The sequence below is a fragment of the Enoplosus armatus genome, chromosome 9 (genome assembly GCF_043641665.1).
Source record: "Enoplosus armatus isolate fEnoArm2 chromosome 9, fEnoArm2.hap1, whole genome shotgun sequence".
Taxonomy (NCBI): domain Eukaryota; kingdom Metazoa; phylum Chordata; class Actinopteri; order Centrarchiformes; family Enoplosidae; genus Enoplosus; species Enoplosus armatus.
In genome coordinates this window covers 17,465,090-17,485,559 of record NC_092188.1, presented here as the reverse complement: position 1 = coordinate 17,485,559, position 20,470 = coordinate 17,465,090, and the positions used below count along the sequence as shown (strand labels likewise).

General features: G+C 41.1%; 1 protein-coding gene across 4 annotated transcripts in view; it reads right to left on the bottom strand.

Moving 5' to 3' along the window:
• Positions 1 to 935: 935 nt before the first annotated feature.
• Positions 936 to 20,470, bottom strand: part of grb10b (growth factor receptor-bound protein 10b) — a 62,746-nt gene continuing 43,211 nt past the window's right edge. For 3 of the 4 annotated variants that reach the window (XM_070911283.1, XM_070911286.1, XM_070911287.1), the window contains 12 exons: positions 14,555 to 14,711; positions 9,400 to 9,515; positions 8,834 to 8,908; positions 6,986 to 7,123; positions 6,595 to 6,705; positions 6,179 to 6,277; positions 5,853 to 5,930; positions 5,457 to 5,573; positions 4,981 to 5,047; positions 4,782 to 4,869; positions 4,550 to 4,643; positions 936 to 4,004 (listed from right to left, as the gene is read on the bottom strand). In XM_070911283.1, coding sequence (XP_070767384.1) covers positions 3,858 to 4,004; positions 4,550 to 4,643; positions 4,782 to 4,869; positions 4,981 to 5,047; positions 5,457 to 5,573; positions 5,853 to 5,930; positions 6,179 to 6,277; positions 6,595 to 6,705; positions 6,986 to 7,123; positions 8,834 to 8,908; positions 9,400 to 9,515; positions 14,555 to 14,711 — 1,287 coding nt within the window. In that variant the 3' untranslated portion in view covers positions 936 to 3,857. The remainder of the gene's footprint in view (positions 4,005 to 4,549; positions 4,644 to 4,781; positions 4,870 to 4,980; positions 5,048 to 5,456; positions 5,574 to 5,852; positions 5,931 to 6,178; positions 6,278 to 6,594; positions 6,706 to 6,985; positions 7,124 to 8,833; positions 8,909 to 9,399; positions 9,516 to 14,554; positions 14,712 to 20,470) is intronic. The other variant, XM_070911284.1, reaches the window with a different exon arrangement.

Genomic DNA, 20,470 nt, shown 5'->3' with positions numbered 1-20,470 from the left:
TGGCATCTCAATAGCTTAAGATGACTTTCAGCGACTACAAAAGAATTTATGTGTTGTTCTAATCCAGATTTCTCCAAATGTCCACATATCAATTATCAGTGACAGAATCCCTATACATTAAACTCAAAATCCACATTCATGCAAATTATAAAACCTACCTACTGAATGAAGTTTATTCATTCTGTTGAAAGGAGGTCAATGCTGTGACCCATCTAACAACGTCGCTCTGGTATGGTTTTAAATTACATAGAATTATCACACCCCTGTCCATTGCAGTTTTAAGGGTATAAATTGATACAGAGAAAATTGTGACAGTGCCTTACTGTGTCTGTATATGTGTGTGGTTGTATGTGTGCGTGTGTGTGTGTGTGTGTGGGGGGGGGGGTTGGGGGTTGTTGTTATGCATTTCTTCAGTTATATCTAATCTAAGCATTTAAAGATTTTTACTGAAAAGGTTTAACTTGAATGTAAAGAGCTTTTTTTCTACATCAAAATGTCTAAGTCTTTCTTCAAGGCAAGGTGTTGAAACAGTGAATTATGAGAATGTTGAGTTTTACTTGACCCAGTTTCCCAAAACATTTGCGGCTTTATTACTTTAATTCATGTCTATTTTTTCTAGTTTAGGTCACCACAAAACAGTGATAATGAGATAATTTGAGGCTTTTTAACATAAAAGGGTTGGAATTCTTAAAAGAAGATATTTTCATAGGTCTGGGAGAAATGAGACCAGTAATTAAAAGGGTAAAAAAAACAAACAAGAACTTGGTGACTAATGCTTTGGGAAATTCTGTTTTTTTGTTTTGTTTTCATTCCACCTGTCATCTGCTAGAATGACAATGTTAACACTATGGATGCCAGTGTGCTTTAAAACGTCACTTCATAACAAGTGTTGATGATGAAACTAAAAACAGAAAACAAAACACAGCAATAGGTGCTATGTCATTACCACAATAATAATTAGAATAACAAGTCACACTGGTCAATCATTTCATGGTAGTGACAAAAGAAAACAGTACAGAACAGCGCTGAGAAAAAGAAATCAAAAATGTTCAAGTAATCAGTCACATCCAGATAAATAAATACATTTTGCTGCAACAATACTTTTAAAAAATGATTGAGTCATTGCATCTTATATAAATAATGGTGACCATGCACAGAGAGTCAATACGGTGCAGCTATTCTGCATCTCAGATGTTCAATATATTTTAAGACAACCTGCAGGTAAATTAATCATGGCTGTTGATGTTGCATTACAGGTAAGTACAAATAGATATCTAATTGTCTGCCGGCTGGTGACCTAACCAGAGCTACAACCAAAGCGTGGACTAAATAAAACTTTAGTGTGAGTTTTTAGAAATTGCAGGCAGAGTCATGGGATAACAAAACAAAATGAGAAAACAGCTGTTGGTGGTGAGACATGTGAAAGAGGGTGATTATGAATTGAATTTACTGGAAGTGAAAAATATAGCTTTGGGCATTTACCTACTATTTATATTATGTCTTCCCAGGGTTTGAGATGGCTGGGTTTTGCCCTTCATGTGTTATCCATTTCGTTCCATTCTGCCAGACATGATCAATAGGTGCTAAAAAAAATCTATTCAAAAAGAAATTTGATCCAGGTTATCTAGAGACACTGTGCTGAAATCTCCCTTTCACTATAGTTAATTACAGGAGCGCCATCATAGACTTGGCCAAAACACAAAGGGAAATCCATTAAAATACTTTTTTGGACTGACCTTGGCTGGCATCAGGAAAACAATTGATTTTTGCTGAAATTGCACGGTCTGGGACAAAATGTAGGTGTATCCAGTGCCCTCAAACTAACTCACTAAGAGTATGTCCTCTGTTTTCAGTCTCATGCTCATATTATCGTCAATCATTAACACGTCATGACACAGAGGCAACTCAGTAAACTAAAGTGAACGGACATGGGTTAAAATAATCAAAGTGGGACCTGTAGTGCCTTTGCAGTCAGAAGTTTGAGTTCTAAAATCTCCAGTTCTACGTTGCTGCCACACCCCTGAGAGTGTATTTTTTTCACTTTATCCAACAGCAGGCTAAAGAAAGTGTGACAAGAATGGATGAGACAGGTCGAGAGGAGCAAGAGATGATGGTGAAGGAGAGGCAGCAATCATTTGTTTAAAATATTCTTCTCTCTTCACACATTTTTTTTGTTTGTAGACAGTCTGCCTGGATTTACAAAGAGGTGGCGTGCAGTAGGCAGTAGGTGTATGTGTGATACTGTTGGTTCACAAGTACTTCCAGGTAGAAAAAGGCCGCATTATATGGAATGTAATGCACAGAGTCTACTATCGGTGTGAAGTCGGAGAACACTAAACCATGTTCCTGGTCACATTTATATTTGATAGCATCTCACTGACTTCCAACAGATAGGAGGCAAATTGTGGAACAATACGTGAAACATGTGTGGCCCAAAACCAGGAGAGATGTTTCCCACAGAATCCACTTTGTCTCTGGGCTGACCTAGTTTTGTTTAACAACGATTAATAATTCTTGTTTCCTTTGATTTGCTGTCACTTGAAAAAGACCTGAAGGAAATGCTAGTGGTTATCCTCCTTCTGCAACAGGTATCATCTTGCCTTCACCTGCAGTGAACTACTGCATATGGCTGCACCTGCTAATTTCCCCCACATAGTTACCTGATTCAACATTGCAATCACCATAACTGTCTACCTGGTTACAAAGTTCTAGCTTTATTATTTCACCCTGAATGACACCATGTCTGATGACTGCTTTTTCATTTTTTGTGGAAGTTGCGTGGGAAATACTTTAAGGGAACTGGAGCGTGCAATAAAATAACAAGTACAGAATGACCTTATTGTAGCTTATGTGAGTAATGAAGAGTTGAAACTATCCAGAATGCAAAAGGTGGACTTTAAAAATATTAAAGACAATATTGATAACAATACATAACTGCAATGAATGGATCATTAAGAAAAGAAACCCTGTGTGGCCAGAGATGAGCAAATATATTTCTGTGAGGGTGGACAATGCAGATTTTTTTAATGTCCACTATTAAAAAAATACTTTGTTTCAACAGGTCCAGATTTTTCCTTAGCCATTTTTTCAAGGCTCCAGTTTGACTTGACAAACTTCTGATGTTTCCCCAGCGCCAAAAAGGATTCAAAAGCAACACTCTTTCTGGTGCCTCCAAATCTCATCCATGTTGAATTTTGACATGTCCTTGCATGCCTATGACACTAGAGGGCGGTGGCACCATCTCACAGTTAAGTAAAGCAACAGTGGAGAAAGTCATGCACCGTCAAAGGCCACTCCCAGTTCCATGAGTGCAAAACTAAGAGACAATCAACTCTCCATCTACAGTATATTCTTTGAGGACATGTGATGAAGCCTGAATGAGACTACAAAATGGTCCACATGAAAAGCTTGAATTGTCCTGCTGATTGTCCAGTTGAAGGGAAATACAGTCTACACTTGAGCTGTGTGATAAAACCACGAGGGTCACTGTGTCCAAGCTTATTGATGACTATGGGTAGTAAGATTGTGGAAGATTTTGCAACAGCAATGACACAAACGGCAGTGTTCATTTCCTTTAACTTCTCTCTCCTTGACTGAGGAACCTCGTGAGCAAGTGGTGCATCTGACTCCTCAAACATCCATGCAAACCGAAAAACAGGAATCCAACAAGTCAGCAGTCTCTGGCGGACTCACGACAATATAAAATGACAACAACGAAACGTCAGTCAATTCACCAGCTTCTTATAAGGATAAAAACAAAAAGAACCGACCAACAGAAAGGTTCTCGATGCTTTGTTTGTTTTAGGCAGAGTCAGGTCAAGTGATAGGGGGTCATGGGGTCAGATGATCCGAAGATGTCATAAGGCCACAACGGTGCACGGGTGTTTGAGTTTACAAGGCAGCACTCCTCTGTTGAGCTGATAGAACTCCACCAGCTGAATCAGGTCGGTGAATTTGGTGGCGCCGTCGTCAAGGCTAAAGAAGACTTGGCTGTCCTCTTCACACTGCCAGCATCAAAAAGGGGTCCAGGCATGAGCAAGCAGGGACAGACCGCATGGCAAGGGAAAAGAAAGGACAAGGTGAAAAAGAGAACATCCTTTTTTTAAAGGACATAATAGTTTTACATGTTTGGGCTTGTTTGCAACAAATCACATATGTTTCCCATTACTGCTGACTGTTTTGCAAACCATATTCTACTTTTTAAGATTGATTTCCTACATTCTAGAGAGGTCCTGGTTTCCAGCAACCTCTTTTATTCAAGTAACACCAAATTCACATTCACCTGTTAATGCTTTGACTTAATGGTTTGCCTTCTGGGATTTAAATAGCTCACACAAACAGCAGCCTAATAATTTTGATCAACACAACAGTCGAGGTCAAGGTAGTTTTTAATGTCTCCCAAAAAAGAAAACAGATATGTCACAAAAGAAACATAAAAATAAACAGATTCAATATTAATATATAACGACCTCTAATTTTAGTGCTTGCTACTGTATTTAACCATTTGTAAAAGTATAGTAAAAACTATTAAACACTAATAAATGCATACCGGTAGTATCTGGAAATGTTTGATTTTCTGGTGATGGCACAATGTGAGCACAAACGCCTTGGGGTTACTCTGACTGACTCTCAGCAGAAACAACCTGTGCAACAAGAGAAAGGAGGACGCTGTGAGACAAATATTCAGTTGGCTTGATTTTATAGAACAATATTTTGTTTATGTTTTATTCAGTGAATAGCAAATCTACGTGTATGACATGTTTTAGCTCCTGCTCCCTCACCCATCTACTTGTCCCTGCTGGTGGATAATGCGATGGGATTCTTCTCTGGTTATCCTGCCGTGGAACCACAACTGAGCTATGTGGATGACTGCAGAGAAAACAAAAAACACATTTCAAAACATATTTCGAAAAATTGTTCAGAAAAGAAATGAAGGCAACAATCAATTATTTTGCTGATCCTAAATGTCTTTGAATTTACCTGAGCTTAGTGAGGAGTGGTGAAGTGGACTGTGGGAGCCTAATATGTTCATTCGTGTACTCCTCTTCTGAGAGAGACGCCAGATAAGAGACAAAACAACAGGAATTAGTTCATGATCTGGTATACATGACAGTACCGGGTAGGTAATACTACAGTTTTTCTCAACACATGGTGGTGAAGCTTCACAGTTAAATAAGCAAAGTACTTAATAACAGTCATTACTGTAATGTAGAATCATTTTCTAACCTTAAACAAGAGCAAAGCTGACACTGGATTATACTGACTACAATATTGTGGACTGAGTTTAAGATGCCCCACAGCCATATCAGCTTTTGTCAGCTCAAAATAACAGAATAATCTACACCAGAGGAAGTTCCTCTGTGTGAATATTTGAGCAAAATAAATAGTGCCATCTGTAGAGATCTTTTGAGGTCCGCTACCAGCATTGTTGACAGAAAACTGAGGTTGTGTCTCACCCGCCATGCATGTCCCTCCTCCATGGCAGCACTCTGAGCTTCTACGGGGTTATCAATCACCCTGCCTATCCTCCCTGAGAAATCCATGGCCACGAGGGAGTTCTCCGATACACTCCGCTAGGGGGAAACAGAGATACATGACAGTCAAAATGTGGACACAAAGGCAGAAACACAAGTGTTCAGCTATGTATAAAATGCAGACAAAGGCAGTGCAATAAAAAGCGAGGTTGCAAAGGTGGGCTGTTCCTAGTGCATACATTACAATAGCATTTCTGAACAATCCGTTTTTCTTATGTCAAAGATATGGGGCTTATTCAAAGCTGCTATTACACTGAAACAGCTGATTTGAGGTTTGAATGTGCTTTAACTGAATTTGAAATAAACAGGTAAACTTACCACAGGTGCTGAGAAGTGCGAAAGTAACGTTTTTCTTTGTTGAGGAATCTTATAATTCTGGTACAACACAATCCCATACTGTAAAGAAAGAGGAACACGCTGGTCAACCAACACTATCATATTCTGAGTTTATTGTAAATAAGGTTTGCTGTTAGTCTCTCAAATGGGTTCAGAAACATTTTTTTAATCCCAGCCCAGAAATGATGTACTTTCTGTTTGAATCGTTTGGTAGCTGTGCTATGATGTATGTGCTGTGGTATGACCTGAAGAGGAAAGAAACACAGCAAAAACTATGATATGTGTTTTTGAGACCGCCATGGTGTTACCTTAAAGAGTCGGAAGGCGGTCATCCAACAGGTCCTGCCCTGTTCATCCTCAGCACACAGTATCCTCAACTCCTTCAACTCCCCTCGACCTTTATTGGGCTGCGAATTAACATTTTTCAAAATCAGATAATCATCATCATCATCATCATCATCATCATCATCATCATCATCATCATCATCACTACCAGCACCACCAATATCACCATCATCACTGATGGAATTAACTGAGCTGATAAAGATCGTGAGAGAAAATGCTTTAACTGTTTGCTCATCTACATTTAGAACCTCAGCACTCAGGTATACATGCCAGCGCTCTCCTCATGTGACAGGGACCTGCACAGGAAGTCGATCATGGCTCAGCTCATAATATTTCATTAGAAATCAGCTTCATCTCACTTCTGTCATCTGAGACTCACCTTAATGCAGAACCCGTAGTCTGTGGGCGCACTGTGCTGCTTTTTGCCTGTGATGACAGTGAAGATGTTGCTGTCTTCAAGGTCTGCTAGCAATTGTAAATGTCTGGGCTCCTGGAGACAGAAATAATTAATAAGTCAGAACATCAAAGAGAGACACAGCCTGGAGGTACGCTGACAGACAGAGATGTATGCAGAGAGACCACCATCAATAAAAGGCTAATTCTTTGAAGATAATTACCTTTAATATGGAATATTTACTATTATTACTGTGCATTTTTAATGTAGTATGCATATGAATTCTTTAATGATAAAAAACAAAACAAAAAAAAAAGGAATTACATGTTAGAAAAATTATAATGAAATATATTCTGTCCCTTGAAGTTGCAGTTACCTTTGAGGTTCCTTTTGTAGAGCAGTAGAGTCCTGAGCGCCGCAGGAACATGTAAACTTTCTTCCATGACTTCCTACCCACCTCCTTCACATACAGGTACCCCTGGATCTCTGGACAGCTACTGGTCGCTAGGAAGTTCTGAAAGAGGGAGCAAGAGAGACATGGAGTAGGGGATCAGCACACAAGAGTTAGGATTTATTCACTCTTTAATGTCCTCCATCAATGTCCTCAGGAGGGCATTGCTGGATCATATTTGAAGCCTATAAGCTCCCTGTCACAGCCAGATACTGAAAACTGCAGCAGACACCATTTTTGAGGCATCACAGACTGGAGGTAATAGCTTTTTGTGAAAGACCACAGCGACATCTGGACTTCTTGCATCAGTGAAAGACCGACAGCTGATGGTTGAGATGGGCGGCAGCTTGAATTCTTACACGTTGGCGACCATGATAAGTAAATACAATTGTCTATTGTCTGAAAAATCAAAGGGTGTACAGTGCTGAAGAGAGCTTACATTGTCATGTGTATATACATACACATGCATACATATGTACAGTATATACATCATTTATTTATGTTTTAAGCAGGGCCTATAATTATTTTCTATTTTTACCACAAAAAGGAAAACAATATACTGCATAACCACATTTAATGTTATGCAATGTGCAAGACAAACACAGTACATGCATTGAATCAACATACACTACATTCCTATTGGGAACCCTTAAAGCCTAAATTGTCTTGTGGGTGTCTGAAGTATTTGGAGTTTGCGGTTTCCATGTTTCACAAAAATATCACACCATGAAGTGGCAGGTTAAGTTATTAGAGCTGATTTGGAATCTGTGGCTTGCGGCTGGAAGGTAAACTGTTCCAGAGGACTCTTCAATATTTAAAGCACATGTTTCCCAGTGTTTTGGAAACTTTCTACAATGGACCTCGTGCTTGAGCATTTTCCAACGTTTGCGGAGAGCGCACGTTCACACGCAAAGCTCATTCAAAAAGCTTTTCTTTTCGAGGCACCACAGTTGGCTGCTTTGCGTTGACATACGCTCCTTGAATAATGGCAAATATTGCACCTGGCTGAGCTCAGGTCAGAAACTGTCTCGGCTTGGACGGCACTCTAATTGAGTGCAAAGATATTGTGTTTAGAAAAAGTCAAACACTGGGGATTCCTGAAACAACTCAGGCTCCCCACATCCCCATTCATTTATTGACTCCTCTATGTGGAGCATAACGGAGCATAACGTCTATATGATCAGCAGGGGAGTTAAAAGCTTTCTGTGAGTGGCAAGGATGAAGGGATGGATTCCACTTGTGGTTCTGTCTCTGACAGCTCCATTACTTGATACAGGAGAGAGCCAGACTGCATGTAAACCCTCCATCCATTAAGACCAAAGAATCTTTTTGTCTGGTCTCCTCCCAGACGTTTTTCTTTTCTTCATATCTTTTGTGAAATCAGTGTGTGGCCCGAGAGGCGGACAAGAAGCATGACACAAGTGTGTGAATTGCAAACAAACGGTGGGTAGATGAGGAACTGTATGTTCTATTTCTGACTGCCTAATTCCATCCATCACAAGTGTCGGGCCTGTGGTGCGTGTGCCGAGACAGTCATGTGTCAACAGGGGATCAACAGTAGTTATTACTGCATGCTCTGACGAGACACACTGTCTAAGGGTCAGAGGTGAGGTATGTCAGCTTGATTGTACAGTATGTAGCGGGTGCTGACTCTGAGGTAAACCAAGCTGTGTGCGTGTCAAGAGGAGGAGAGAGAATGAGAGACAGACACGTGACAAATATGTGTGTGTGCGTGCGTGCGTGCGTGCGTGCGTGTGCGTCTGCTGTACGTACCTGGAGGAGCTGAGATGGTGGAATCGTACGACTGGTTTCCTGGCACCATGCAACCATGTGCTCCGGGAAAAATGTCTGGTGGAAGAAGAAGAAAGTGGAGAGAGACGGAGGCAGACAGACAGAGAACATCAGCCACCGTGACAATAATTACAGGGTGGGAATTTGTGACAAAAAAGGAAACATCATGCAAATCTCATTAATACAGTCAGCTGTCATAATACTTCACGAGAACACAAAACAAAAGGGAGACACTTTGTCGAATAAGGTGTCTTTCATTCATCTCTGAGGCAGTAAATTCTTTACTTGAACATCCATTCTCATTTGACCTGTACACTCTAAATACTAGAAACCATGGGGTGTAATACTGCCGTCCTTTTAGTAGCCGTATCTTTATTTTATTTATGTTTATTCATGTTTATTTCAAATGATCTAAAAATGACAATCACAAATGTATGTATGTATGTATGTATGTATTTTTTTTACAGGCTATAGGTGGAACATATTACAGCAAAAGCACATCAGGAGTGACATGGCATGTTAAGAAATGTCTAAGAAGAAGCAATTACCAGGGGGGTTCTGAAGAATTCATATTTGGCATAGTTCTTCCTGAAGAGGAATCTACTGTCGCTGGTCATAGAGGCCTGGACCTGAACCACCAGCTCATGGTCTTCTAGGCAGCGCTCTGAGGTGAGACAGGCAGAGAGAGGACAACGAAGGAGGTTAGTTTTTATTTTTCAAAACTATTTCAGAATGTCCCGACAACGACACTACAGGTACCCGCAGGGGCTATGGATGTAAATTAGCATTCTTGCTAACTTCTGCATGTTTACATCTTGTACTATTATACTGATGTTCATTAACATGCTCTGTCCCTATCAAATAAATAAATAAATAAAAGCTAATTTTAATTGAATGAATAGTCACATGTGAATGTTTCATTCTAGTATCTAGTATCAACATACTGCTTTCTTTAAGATAGCAATCACAGCATTTTTCTTTGTATGTCACACAAGTACCATGGACATCTCTAATGACCTGTGTAGATATTATAATTTACAAAAAAATGTTTCTTGTAAGTCAGAAACCAAAAGTAAAAAAAAAAACTCAAAATGAAACTGAGAAAAAGTACACTTCATCTCAACACATCATCACCTACTTTTAAAGACTAATAGTCTTATTTTCTTAAAACAACAAAAACATGTCAGTGGTGTGAGATTATCGCACCTGTTCCCAATGAAAGTCAAGTGGCATGTTCTTAAAACCAGTGCATTGTTCTGTGTCATTTAAAACCTGACCCCCTTTACATGTCAAGTCAGATGTTGTTCCAAGAGTAGCTCTCTTTTTTTTTTTACCCTTTCCTATCCAGGATAAGTCCTGTAAGCACTAATTCTTTTTTGCCAGTAACATCTGGCTCACACTCAGTTACACACCTGGAAACTGCCGACTTCACCTCAACACAGGTTTAGAGGATGTATGTATATATGACCAGTGTGACAACGCACTTCATTTCACCGTAACATTTTAAGCAATATTGAACTCAACATAAACACAAGTGGTGAATGGTACTAAACGCTCTAAAACCATCCTGGTTTTCATTTGACCTATTCAGTGGTATGGAGGGATGTTTAGAAATGCAGGCTGGTTTCAATGGTTTGTGCTCATCAAACGAGTTGTGACTCATGATAAGACCAAGGCCTTTCTCTTTCAATGTAAGTAAAAGAGGAAGTGATTCAACTCCAAGTGTGTCCTTGCATGGATGTGGTCAAAGGTCGGGGTGATTTTGATCCTGTAACTGTGATGACTCAGTCAATTCCAACAGCGTTACAAGCTCTCTCTGTCACATCTTTAATAATAGACATCCTTCCTTTCCCCAGTAGATTTAATTAAAATGTTGTAACTTAACTAACTTTTGCATTGCCAGTATTTGGTCTCTTCTATCTCTTTTTGATGTGAAAGGGAGAACTTCAGAGTAATCTGACTGTACAGCTCACATCTCACATCATTATCTCATTTCATGTGGTCCTCCCTCTTCACCCCCTCTGTCACAATCTGCAACACTGTCACGACTCTTCTTTTTCTTTTCACTTCCTCTTGTCGCCTGTCTGATGAGTCACTTATGTTCGTGACAGTGACTCACCCTGGCAACACTACCTCACTGTCCCAGAGTTGTTAACCTTTTCAGGGTGACAAGTAGAGGTCAGTGTTACTTATCTCAAAGGGCCATTTCATCCCATTCAGCAGCTTACCAAGAGTGGGCAGCGAAGTGCGGGAACAGGCCTCTCTATTCACACACACTATTGTTCGGGTCCTATTCCCGTCTACCACCCAACCACATGTGCACACACAAAGTATCACGGCACATACATGTGCAGTGCAGACGTACAGTCTGTGCACACACACACACACACACACACACACAAAAGCATGTACACACAAGCTTTCACATAACTGCCTCATCTCACACTGCAAAAAGCACTTCATATATACTTGCATGAAAGATTAAGTGATTGGCTAAAAACTGTATTTCTACATGTAGGTAATGTTCATTGAAATATATACTTTGGCAACAGAAAGACAAAAATGAATTTTGCAATGACTACCTGTTCTACAAACACATTTCTGTTTTTTCCGATGGCTCAGTCAACATACAGTATACACACAACTAGTAAAAACACCAGTACTTCATGGAGGGGTAATTTAAACACAATTACAATAAAGGTTTATAACAGCAACTACCACATTTGTCAACTATAAGAAAGGTCTGGCAATCGGACAACTGACAGAGCTCCAAACAAGCCAAATCTTTGGTTGAAATATCTAAATTATTGTAATGACTATGTCAGACATTTACAGTGCATACAATACAGAGAGGAATAACAAATACTAATAAATGGAATTCAATCTAAAATATTTCCCACCCTAATTGTGATTAACATACGTTATGATGTGTGTACAGTGCACACATCTACACACACACTGAGTCAGACAGTTACTGGTTCTGTAGTGGCAAATCCATAACCCTTCAATTTGAACAATCGCCACGCTGCTGCTTCATTGCGTCTCATTTACTGAAACTCCTAAACATAAAATACGATAAGTAGTTATTCCAGACCTGAAAAGAATACGGTTGCAGTGCAGGTGCGCCACAATAGAAGAAGGGCTATAATAGAATAGAGGAACTCCGAGCCAAAAATGATGTCATTTACAACAAGCCGACCTAACTGTATTTGGCAGCATGGTGTTGGCAGCACTGATGAGAAATGTAATCAGATCATGATGGATGGTGAAATATTAGGTTAGAGCTTTGGGACCTGTACTTTAAATAATAAAATATATTTTCTAAAAGTTTCCTCACATGACAGCATAACAGCCTGTGTGTGGATGTAAGACTAAAATTTGGCAAAACATAAACACATATTGACACAAGTTGTCAGTTAAAAACAACAGAAGTGAAGGGTTTTTGCATATATTTTTCACCATGGCTCTTCCTACAGTCTGTTTCACTGCCAGGCACACTGCTCTATATAAAAACTACACCCCCTTCTCTCCCACATCTGTTAAACCGTACAGACGTGAGCACAGAGCACAGGCTCAACTTGTCTTCCATAAGTGCTTCATAATCGCCCTCTCCTCAGGGGGAGGTTGGGTTTTCTAACATTCAGCTGGCCTCAGCTTTCCAAACTTACTGTTATACTGCCAAATCTAACACAAAATCACCCCGACAGAAACGCAACGCTCTCGTCCTTCTTAGTGCAGCAACAAGGTAAAATTCCTTGATTAACCGCTGGAATAAAGCATCTTTTTCGACTATTGTTTTCTACTTTTTTAGACTTTGCCTTGAGTCACTTTTGGTGTTCAAGAATATCAAAACAGTGAGCGTTCTGGTCTCGTAGCCTTTAGCAAATGTGCCAAGCTCAGTGAGCAACACCTTCCCTCCACTTTCTCAAATACCTAAAGCAATGTTTACTCTTCAATCTATGAAGAATCTGCTATATAACATGCTACCTCTCTAACTGCTAATGACGGGCCAACTGAAATGCAACACTTAAATCTGTTATATCAAACTTAATGTCCCACGTAGAATACTATTCCTCATTCCTGAGCCATCATCATTTTGACCTTTTTACACTACATTAGTCCCGAGGTCTCTGTCTGATGCAGTGAGGGCTTCTATTTCCAGGAGAGTGGTGTCAGTGGTATCCTGGTCTAAAGAACCTTTAACATGAAAGATATCCTTTTTAACTCTTCGTCAATCATCTCCATCACCTCTCCGCCATGTCATTTATAGAAATGGATCGATCACATTACACCGTCTCTGCTACTGAGAGGAGCACAAGTCGGCAAAGGTTTTGTTACGGTGTTCATCAGTTACATCGCTACATCTCCTAATCCATAACCTTCAATTATCATCTTCATGCAGCAAGGCACAGAGCCTTCCCTTCGGTAACAATTTAAGGAAAAACAAATCATAATATAATCTTCTGCATAACAAATATTCTTAAAAAGCAGCCCAGGACTCAGAATAATCTGGGGTGGAACTGTCCTGGATCTTTGTTCATACCCAGTATGATTTTTCTTTAAATCTGGAGGCTACAACAGACCTGATTACAAGATCTTGACCTTAAATGAGCCTGCCCGAGTTAAAATATCAGTGAAGGATGTCAAATACCATATAGGATACTGTTGCTTTCCTTTATCCTCTGCATAAACCATACACTTTTATCTAAACCACCAACACCAAATTAAATTACTATGTAATGCTCAGAAGAGTCTTAAGATGTAGGCTTCTGGGCAGTAACATTTATCAAGTGCTGTGTTTGTTTAATTTATGAGTTGGGACCGAAGAGAGTTTCTGCTGGTTCCCCAGGAGGTCCTAGAGTATTGGTGAGCTTTAATAAGGGGCCCTGGGAAAGACTGTCTCCACTTACATGGAATAGCTTTAGGGAACCCTGAGCTCAAACATACATTGCTTTTTGTTCTTCTTCAAGCGCACAACACACTGAAGCTGGAATCTTCATCTGCCCCATATAACTGAATTGTTCATCATCTTATGCTCTTAAATCTCAGCAAGTGTTCTATCTCTCATACAAATACAGAACACAACTCAGGTATCTTCAAAGTGCTTTTCTTTTTTCTTAACTTGCAATTTTCTTCTCACTATTGACTTGGAAAATCATTGGCCTGTCAGTGCTGAAGCAACTCTGACCTCATGTGCAATGCATTGTCTATTTCCATCACTTTCCTTTCACACACAAGCTGATCAATACGTTTAACCTACATATTTCTCAATGACAAGCAGCTCAGTGTGTGTGCGCTCAATGTCTGTCTCAGTTTTTCAGGAGATAGTGTTGCCCTGCCTCGTCTGCATAATACCACACAGCTACAGCAACCTTTCACAGCCACTGTGTTGTACTTGATTAGATCACTGGACATTATGGCTCAGTGCGTGCATATGCTCTATAGTATGCACATGCACTCATGCTTGAAAACATGCCTGCGTGAGAATATGCGTATGTACAAGTATTCGGGCATGCATGCATGCATATATGCGAAAGCACCTGTGTGTGTCAGTGATTGTGTTGCATGTCTCAGCCCACCCAAAAGTCCATGAGTTTCTGTGTGGGCAAGAGAGTGTCTGTTCATGTGTGTTCATGTGTGTTCATGAGTGCTTTTGTGTGTATGTGAACAGTGCTTTCGGGCCTGCAGGGCTCTGTCACTTACCTAGCCCTAGCAGCGGGTGGTGTTCAACAAGTGCCCAACTGTTGTCGTCCACACAATGGCTTTTATAAACCAGGAGCTGGCACAGGTCTCTGGCTGTCATGTCGGCTGGGATCTCCACCACTTTACCCCTGCCGTCTTCACTGAAGATCTTCACAATCTATGAGGAGAAAATATATTAAGAGTTCAGTTATAATAAACAGAGATCATTTGAAGGTAGTTTGGTAAAATAGACAATGAAGTGTTTCACTAAATGAGACTGAAAAAAGGACAAAATACTTTTAAACCAGTTTTAAATGTGTCCCTGATGTGATCAGATAAAGCAAAAGATTGATAGACATTTACGGTTGCGAAGGATAAATTTAGAATAAGGTGGTGGTTCAAATATGATTTTTTTATGGTAACCCCACAGGGAGTACTAAGTTGTGATAAAGTAATTTAACACAAACCATTTTTGAAAACGCAGCCTAATAGGTGGGTGAAGCCAGCAATTTTCTTCAAACACTAGCATAGTATTTATCATATAGTGCCCCATACACTACAGCATACACAGGCCTGTAATTATAGAACACAATAGAAAAGAACAGACATTCAACACTATGTAGCAATTGTGGTGTTAGAAATCACAGACAAGCATTTTTTCTTATAGCAACTTGTTGGTGTAATATAGAAGCAAATACACTAAAGTGTATAACAAGCATCTCCTCTTGTGAACACAGAGCAGGACTGCCTACACCAAATTAGTACAGCTCTGTAGCTTAAGGCGAAGTAAGCATGGTGCTTCCAATTATAGCTCATCAAGAAAATGTATGCAAGTATCCAGAGATAAGACATGACCATGCAATATGCTTACAGCTCAACTTCACAGAGTAGTTTTCCATAACTTAATATGCTGAAATTGGGCCAGTAATAAGACTATGGACATATTACATTTCAGAATGAATGTGTTTTTTTGTTGAATAATTAATCATATTCTTTTTCCAATCCATGAATGACACCTGTTGTCATTTTGTTTCCATTAATAATACTGACTCAAACAGATACTTGCGCGCATTTTGTCAAAGCACCGTTTTCAAAAGGTGCTATATAAATAATAAGTTATTATATTGAGCCACTACTGATCTGTCCGATACAATGTATATGCTGTATAGCAACAGTGCATCAGGCTCTGAGTAGGTTAAACTCCACTCTAAGATCTCATCTGTGTAAGAGCCACCATTTACATCCAGATAGCCAGGTATTCTCTTATATCAGTATATACTGCACTGTAGGTAAGCTTTCACTTGTTAGCGATAAAAAAAAATCCACAGTGTCCACAGGTTGGCTTTTCAAAAGGGAACCCATGCAGTCACATTTGCAGGATACACATCTAATGGCCCACAGAGAAAACTAGAGCAGCCAGTTAACCTGCAGAGGAATCCAGCCCTGATAGCCTACACAGGAATCCATCCTACTGAACCTACACATGTCATGTATGCACGCTTCCCACAAAACATATCATGACAAAGAAATTCTGTTCTCCTCTTGCTTATAGCATCACAGTTTGCACAGGCCAGGCCTATGGCGCTCTATCCATCCAAAATGCACAGGACGAAAAGCAAGGGGAGCCTCGATCATTCAAAGCTGCTGACGTATTTGACTCTTTTCTTCTTTTTTTATAGCTCTGCTCACATCTTGAGAAAGACAAATTGTCCTCAGCCTTTAAGGTATTTACACATTCCATGTCTCGCCTCTGGTTGAGCATAGCAGTACTTCAAAGAGAAATGGCCTTAAAATGTAAAAAGAGAAGGAGGCGAAGGGAGGCAGAGACACATAAGGGGAGATAAGAGACACTGAAAGAGAGCAGTCTTACCTCCACGGCCCGTAATAGGCAGCAGTCCGGGGAACACGAAGGCATTTTTAGAGTGAGACTGGCTCCCCACACACTCACTCACACACAGTCAATAAAGACAGAAAACCTCGCTGGTGTGTCGCCCTGTCTCCTCCAGAAAGAAAGATACAAATTTGAATGCCGACAGCTGACAGTTGCAGTTGTGCTACCTGTCACACAGCCTGGAGACTAGTCCTTCAGTCTATCTAGGCCGCCGGCTCTGTCTTTCAGAAAAAAAAAAAAACTGTCTGACCTAAAGCCGGTGCCTGTACAGCTCACAGAACAGAGACACAGAGACAGTCAGTGATCAGATGGCAGCAGGTACAGCACAGTGCTTCCAGTGCCGGTTGAGTCTGACAACTATCTTTCTTTCTCTCCCTCTCTCTCCCTCCCTCTCCCTCTCTCTCTCTCTCTCTCTCTCCCCCTCACAAAGGGTTACAGCCTCAGCCACGGGCTCCGAGGCACACTGAATCAAACCACACGCTCACCAACCAATCATAAGGCTGCAGCAGGCTGATGTAATCATTCCCACACAGACCCAGGCAGGCGCACACACACACACACACACACACACATATAGAAGCGCACACACAGACACACTCTCTGAGAGGCATACACACTCCAGTAGACACACAGACGCACAGTCATGCACAGACACAGCCAACTTTTTCAGACCTTGCGAGCTCTATGCTTCAGTTTCTTTTTCAGAGCTCGAAGCAAAAGGGTTCATTTGAGAAGGGTGTGGGGCAGTGAGGAGGAGGAGGAGGAGGAGGAGGAGCAGGAGCAGGAAGAGGAAGAAGGAGCTAAGGGAAGGAGTAAAAAAGTTGTGTCGCTTTTCTTGCCTCCAAAATGTTCAGAAGTTTTCAAGTGAGGGCTTGTTGGCTTGTATGTTTTTCTCTGCTCTTTTGCCTCTCTTTTCCTCTCCCTCCCTTCCTCCCTCCCTCCCTCCCTCCTTTCCTCCCTCCCTGTGGCTTAACTTTGAACTCCCCAGTCAGATCTCTCTGCCTCTCTCAGCAGTAACAAGACTCATTACAGAGCAAATGAAATGAAACAAACCTGGAGCAGCACTTGAGCACTCCGACCTTCTCCTCCTCCCCTGGTGGCTAACTTCATGCCAACATTCTTTCTCTCTAAAGAACAAAAAAACCTGGGGACTTTTGCACACACATGCACACGCACACACAGCCCCCCCACCCCTCCTTTTAACTCCGATATTTAATACGGCATCAGACAGACAAAAGCCTTGACACACCCCGTCTGGGAGAGACGAGAACAGCTTTGCGTTATCCTTGAAGCAACTTCTTCTTTTTCCCCTACCTTTTTCAGTGGAAGGCAGGGTGTGTGTGTGTGAGAGTGTGTTTGTACATGTGTGGGTGAGGTGTAATCCAGGAATAAGCACAGTTCCACAGAAGGAAGTCAAAGAGATACAACTTAATTTACTATAGAGGGAAACTTTGGGGAGGGAGGTAAAAGGGGGAGTCTGTGGCTGGGGGAGGGGAGAGAGAGAGAGAAAAGTGTGTGTGGGTGTGTGTGAATGATCGCACATGCACGTATGTGGGTGTGTGTGTGTGGGATAGAGAGAAACAGGAGACAGACAGACGTGAGAAGTGAAGGGAAAAGAGTGGGAAGGAGAAGGAAGTGAGAGAGAGAGAGAGAGAGAGAGAGAGAGAGAGAGAGAGAGAGAGAGAGAGAGAGAGAGAGAGAGAGAGAGAGAGAGACTGTCTGGTGACACACTGCAGCAGAATGTGTAGTATGAATGCTTCCTACTGTTAACTACATATCTAGCCTGCACAGCTGTCTCTCCCACCCACCCCCTCCCTGCCACTACACTCGTACAGACCTAGACACACACCCTCGTCTACGTCACAGTTAGTCAGCCAGAAGGGAAAGCCCCAAGAAGACTGCACACATCACAAATGCTGCAATACAGGTTTTTACATATAGTGCTGTAATTATAAGATCATAAGAGTTGGTCAATCAGTCCACTAACCTCCAAAATCTTGACACAGAATAGGTTGAAAATGTTTAGAACGTTTTGGAGATATGGGCCAACTTTTGCCACAGTTTGGATGTTTAGAGGACAAGAATGATCATCCAAAAACGTTTCTGTCATAGCCGTGACACAAGGACTCAGGAAAACCTCATGTTTGCCCTTGGTGCAAATAAGTCAACACACCTTGTGCAGCCTGGCTTTGGTATGAAAGGTTCAACGTGGCTTTCTGTTTAACATAATAACTACAGGATTATCGTAATCAAGAGGTGGGGTCAAGTGTTTGTTCTGCCACAACTAAGAGTCAAGTCTCATCAGTCGGGTCCAAAGTCAAGTTCCAAGCCCTAAAGGGTTGTTCAACTCATGAACAAGACGCGTTATGAACCAGATTTAATGCCATTTCATAAGGCAGATACCAAACAGAGTCATAGTTGGTAGTTTGTCAGTTTTGCTGGTGCACAGGTGGCATGAGGGTAAAAGCGCTCCTCGAACCCTGCAGAGACACAGGTTCATACGTAGTGGCAGTACTTGTAGCTTGGTCCCCTGAACTCAACTGCAGGTCGGAAGCAAGTGAAGGATCATGATCTTGTCACTGCAATAGCAACTTCCGGCAAAGTGCAGGGACCATTACAGATTTGAAGGGGATGGGGAAATAATCAAGAAAAAAATACAAATAATATAAATATAAAAATAAATATGGAAAGAATCATCCCCACTGTCTGCCATGCCCAATCTCCACTACACAACACAACACTGCAAACACTACAATCCTATTTGATACATGGCATTAAGCTAAGTCCTGTTTAATTATATGGTTCATAGTTATAGTTTTCAACCTGGTCTTACGTGAACAGGGATAATCAGATCTTTGCACGCAGAGGTCAAATGCAGGTTGATTACATGTTCATAATCCCAAGTCAGACATTAGGGTTTTGTGTATAAAGGGAACATCAGAGATACATTTAGGATCGTTTATTGCGTTTAAACAGTATTTGAGTTTCTGTGGGGATCTATGTAACTCCACCAAAGCGTAGCTCAAAATTCAACATCACTTCGACATGGAATACACTGCGTGAACATAATGCACAAGGCAAGAGATGCCATCGCAAGTATGGTGATAAGAAACATGAGGAGGCTTGGCTGGTGAAGGGAGATATCAGGACAAACAGTAGGTAGTGTGGTAGCAATAAGCAATAAAAATAATATAGCAGAAAAGTATCTCCTTGTCACATTATAAAGACCGCCTCATCGACTTCCTCGACTGTGACTGGTGATTTCAACAGTCAGACCATACCGATCAACTGAGAGTGTACATGACTACAAAGCTCGGCCTGAACTAACGCAATGCCCCATTTTCTGTTGCCTGTCATAGGCTGCCTTCACAGGCAAATGAGTCAAATGAGCAAATGCAGAATCATTTAAGGCGGGAGCTGATCCTTCGTTAACTGTGGAAATCTTATCTTGCAGTGTGGCAATACCATTAGACTGCCTCGTGAGTGGAAGGAATGAGAAAGCAGACAGAGATGACAGCGGCCTGACACGTTTCAACTGACCTACTCTACTTCTTGGTCTTCTTCTTAAAGGCAAATAATAGACGTGGGTAAAAACTGAGGTAGGAATAGGTGAGAAAGAAAGAAAGACAGAAAGAAAGAAAAAAAAAATCACTTTATCTTCTAATGCTTTTAGTTGTCCTCATTTAGACGAAGGAGCAGAGCCTCTCAACCTCTGTGATGACTCAGGTCTGATAACTGCCCTGTGATGTAATCCCCCAGGGAGAGACTGAGAGCTTCAGGAAACACACATACACACACACACACCATCAGACACACAGGCACCCAGATTTGCTCACTCACACATGCACGTCCTGAGATACACATACACAGACACACACTGCTAAGCACATACATATTGCACATTTTGTGTATATTAGAGTTTCTGCATGCATATGAATACACACACACACAATCCTCTCACAGACACACACAAACATGCAGCTAGACAGAAACTAGACAGGCGCAAACAGACATAGAGAAAGTAAACTGCACTGTATGAGAACATG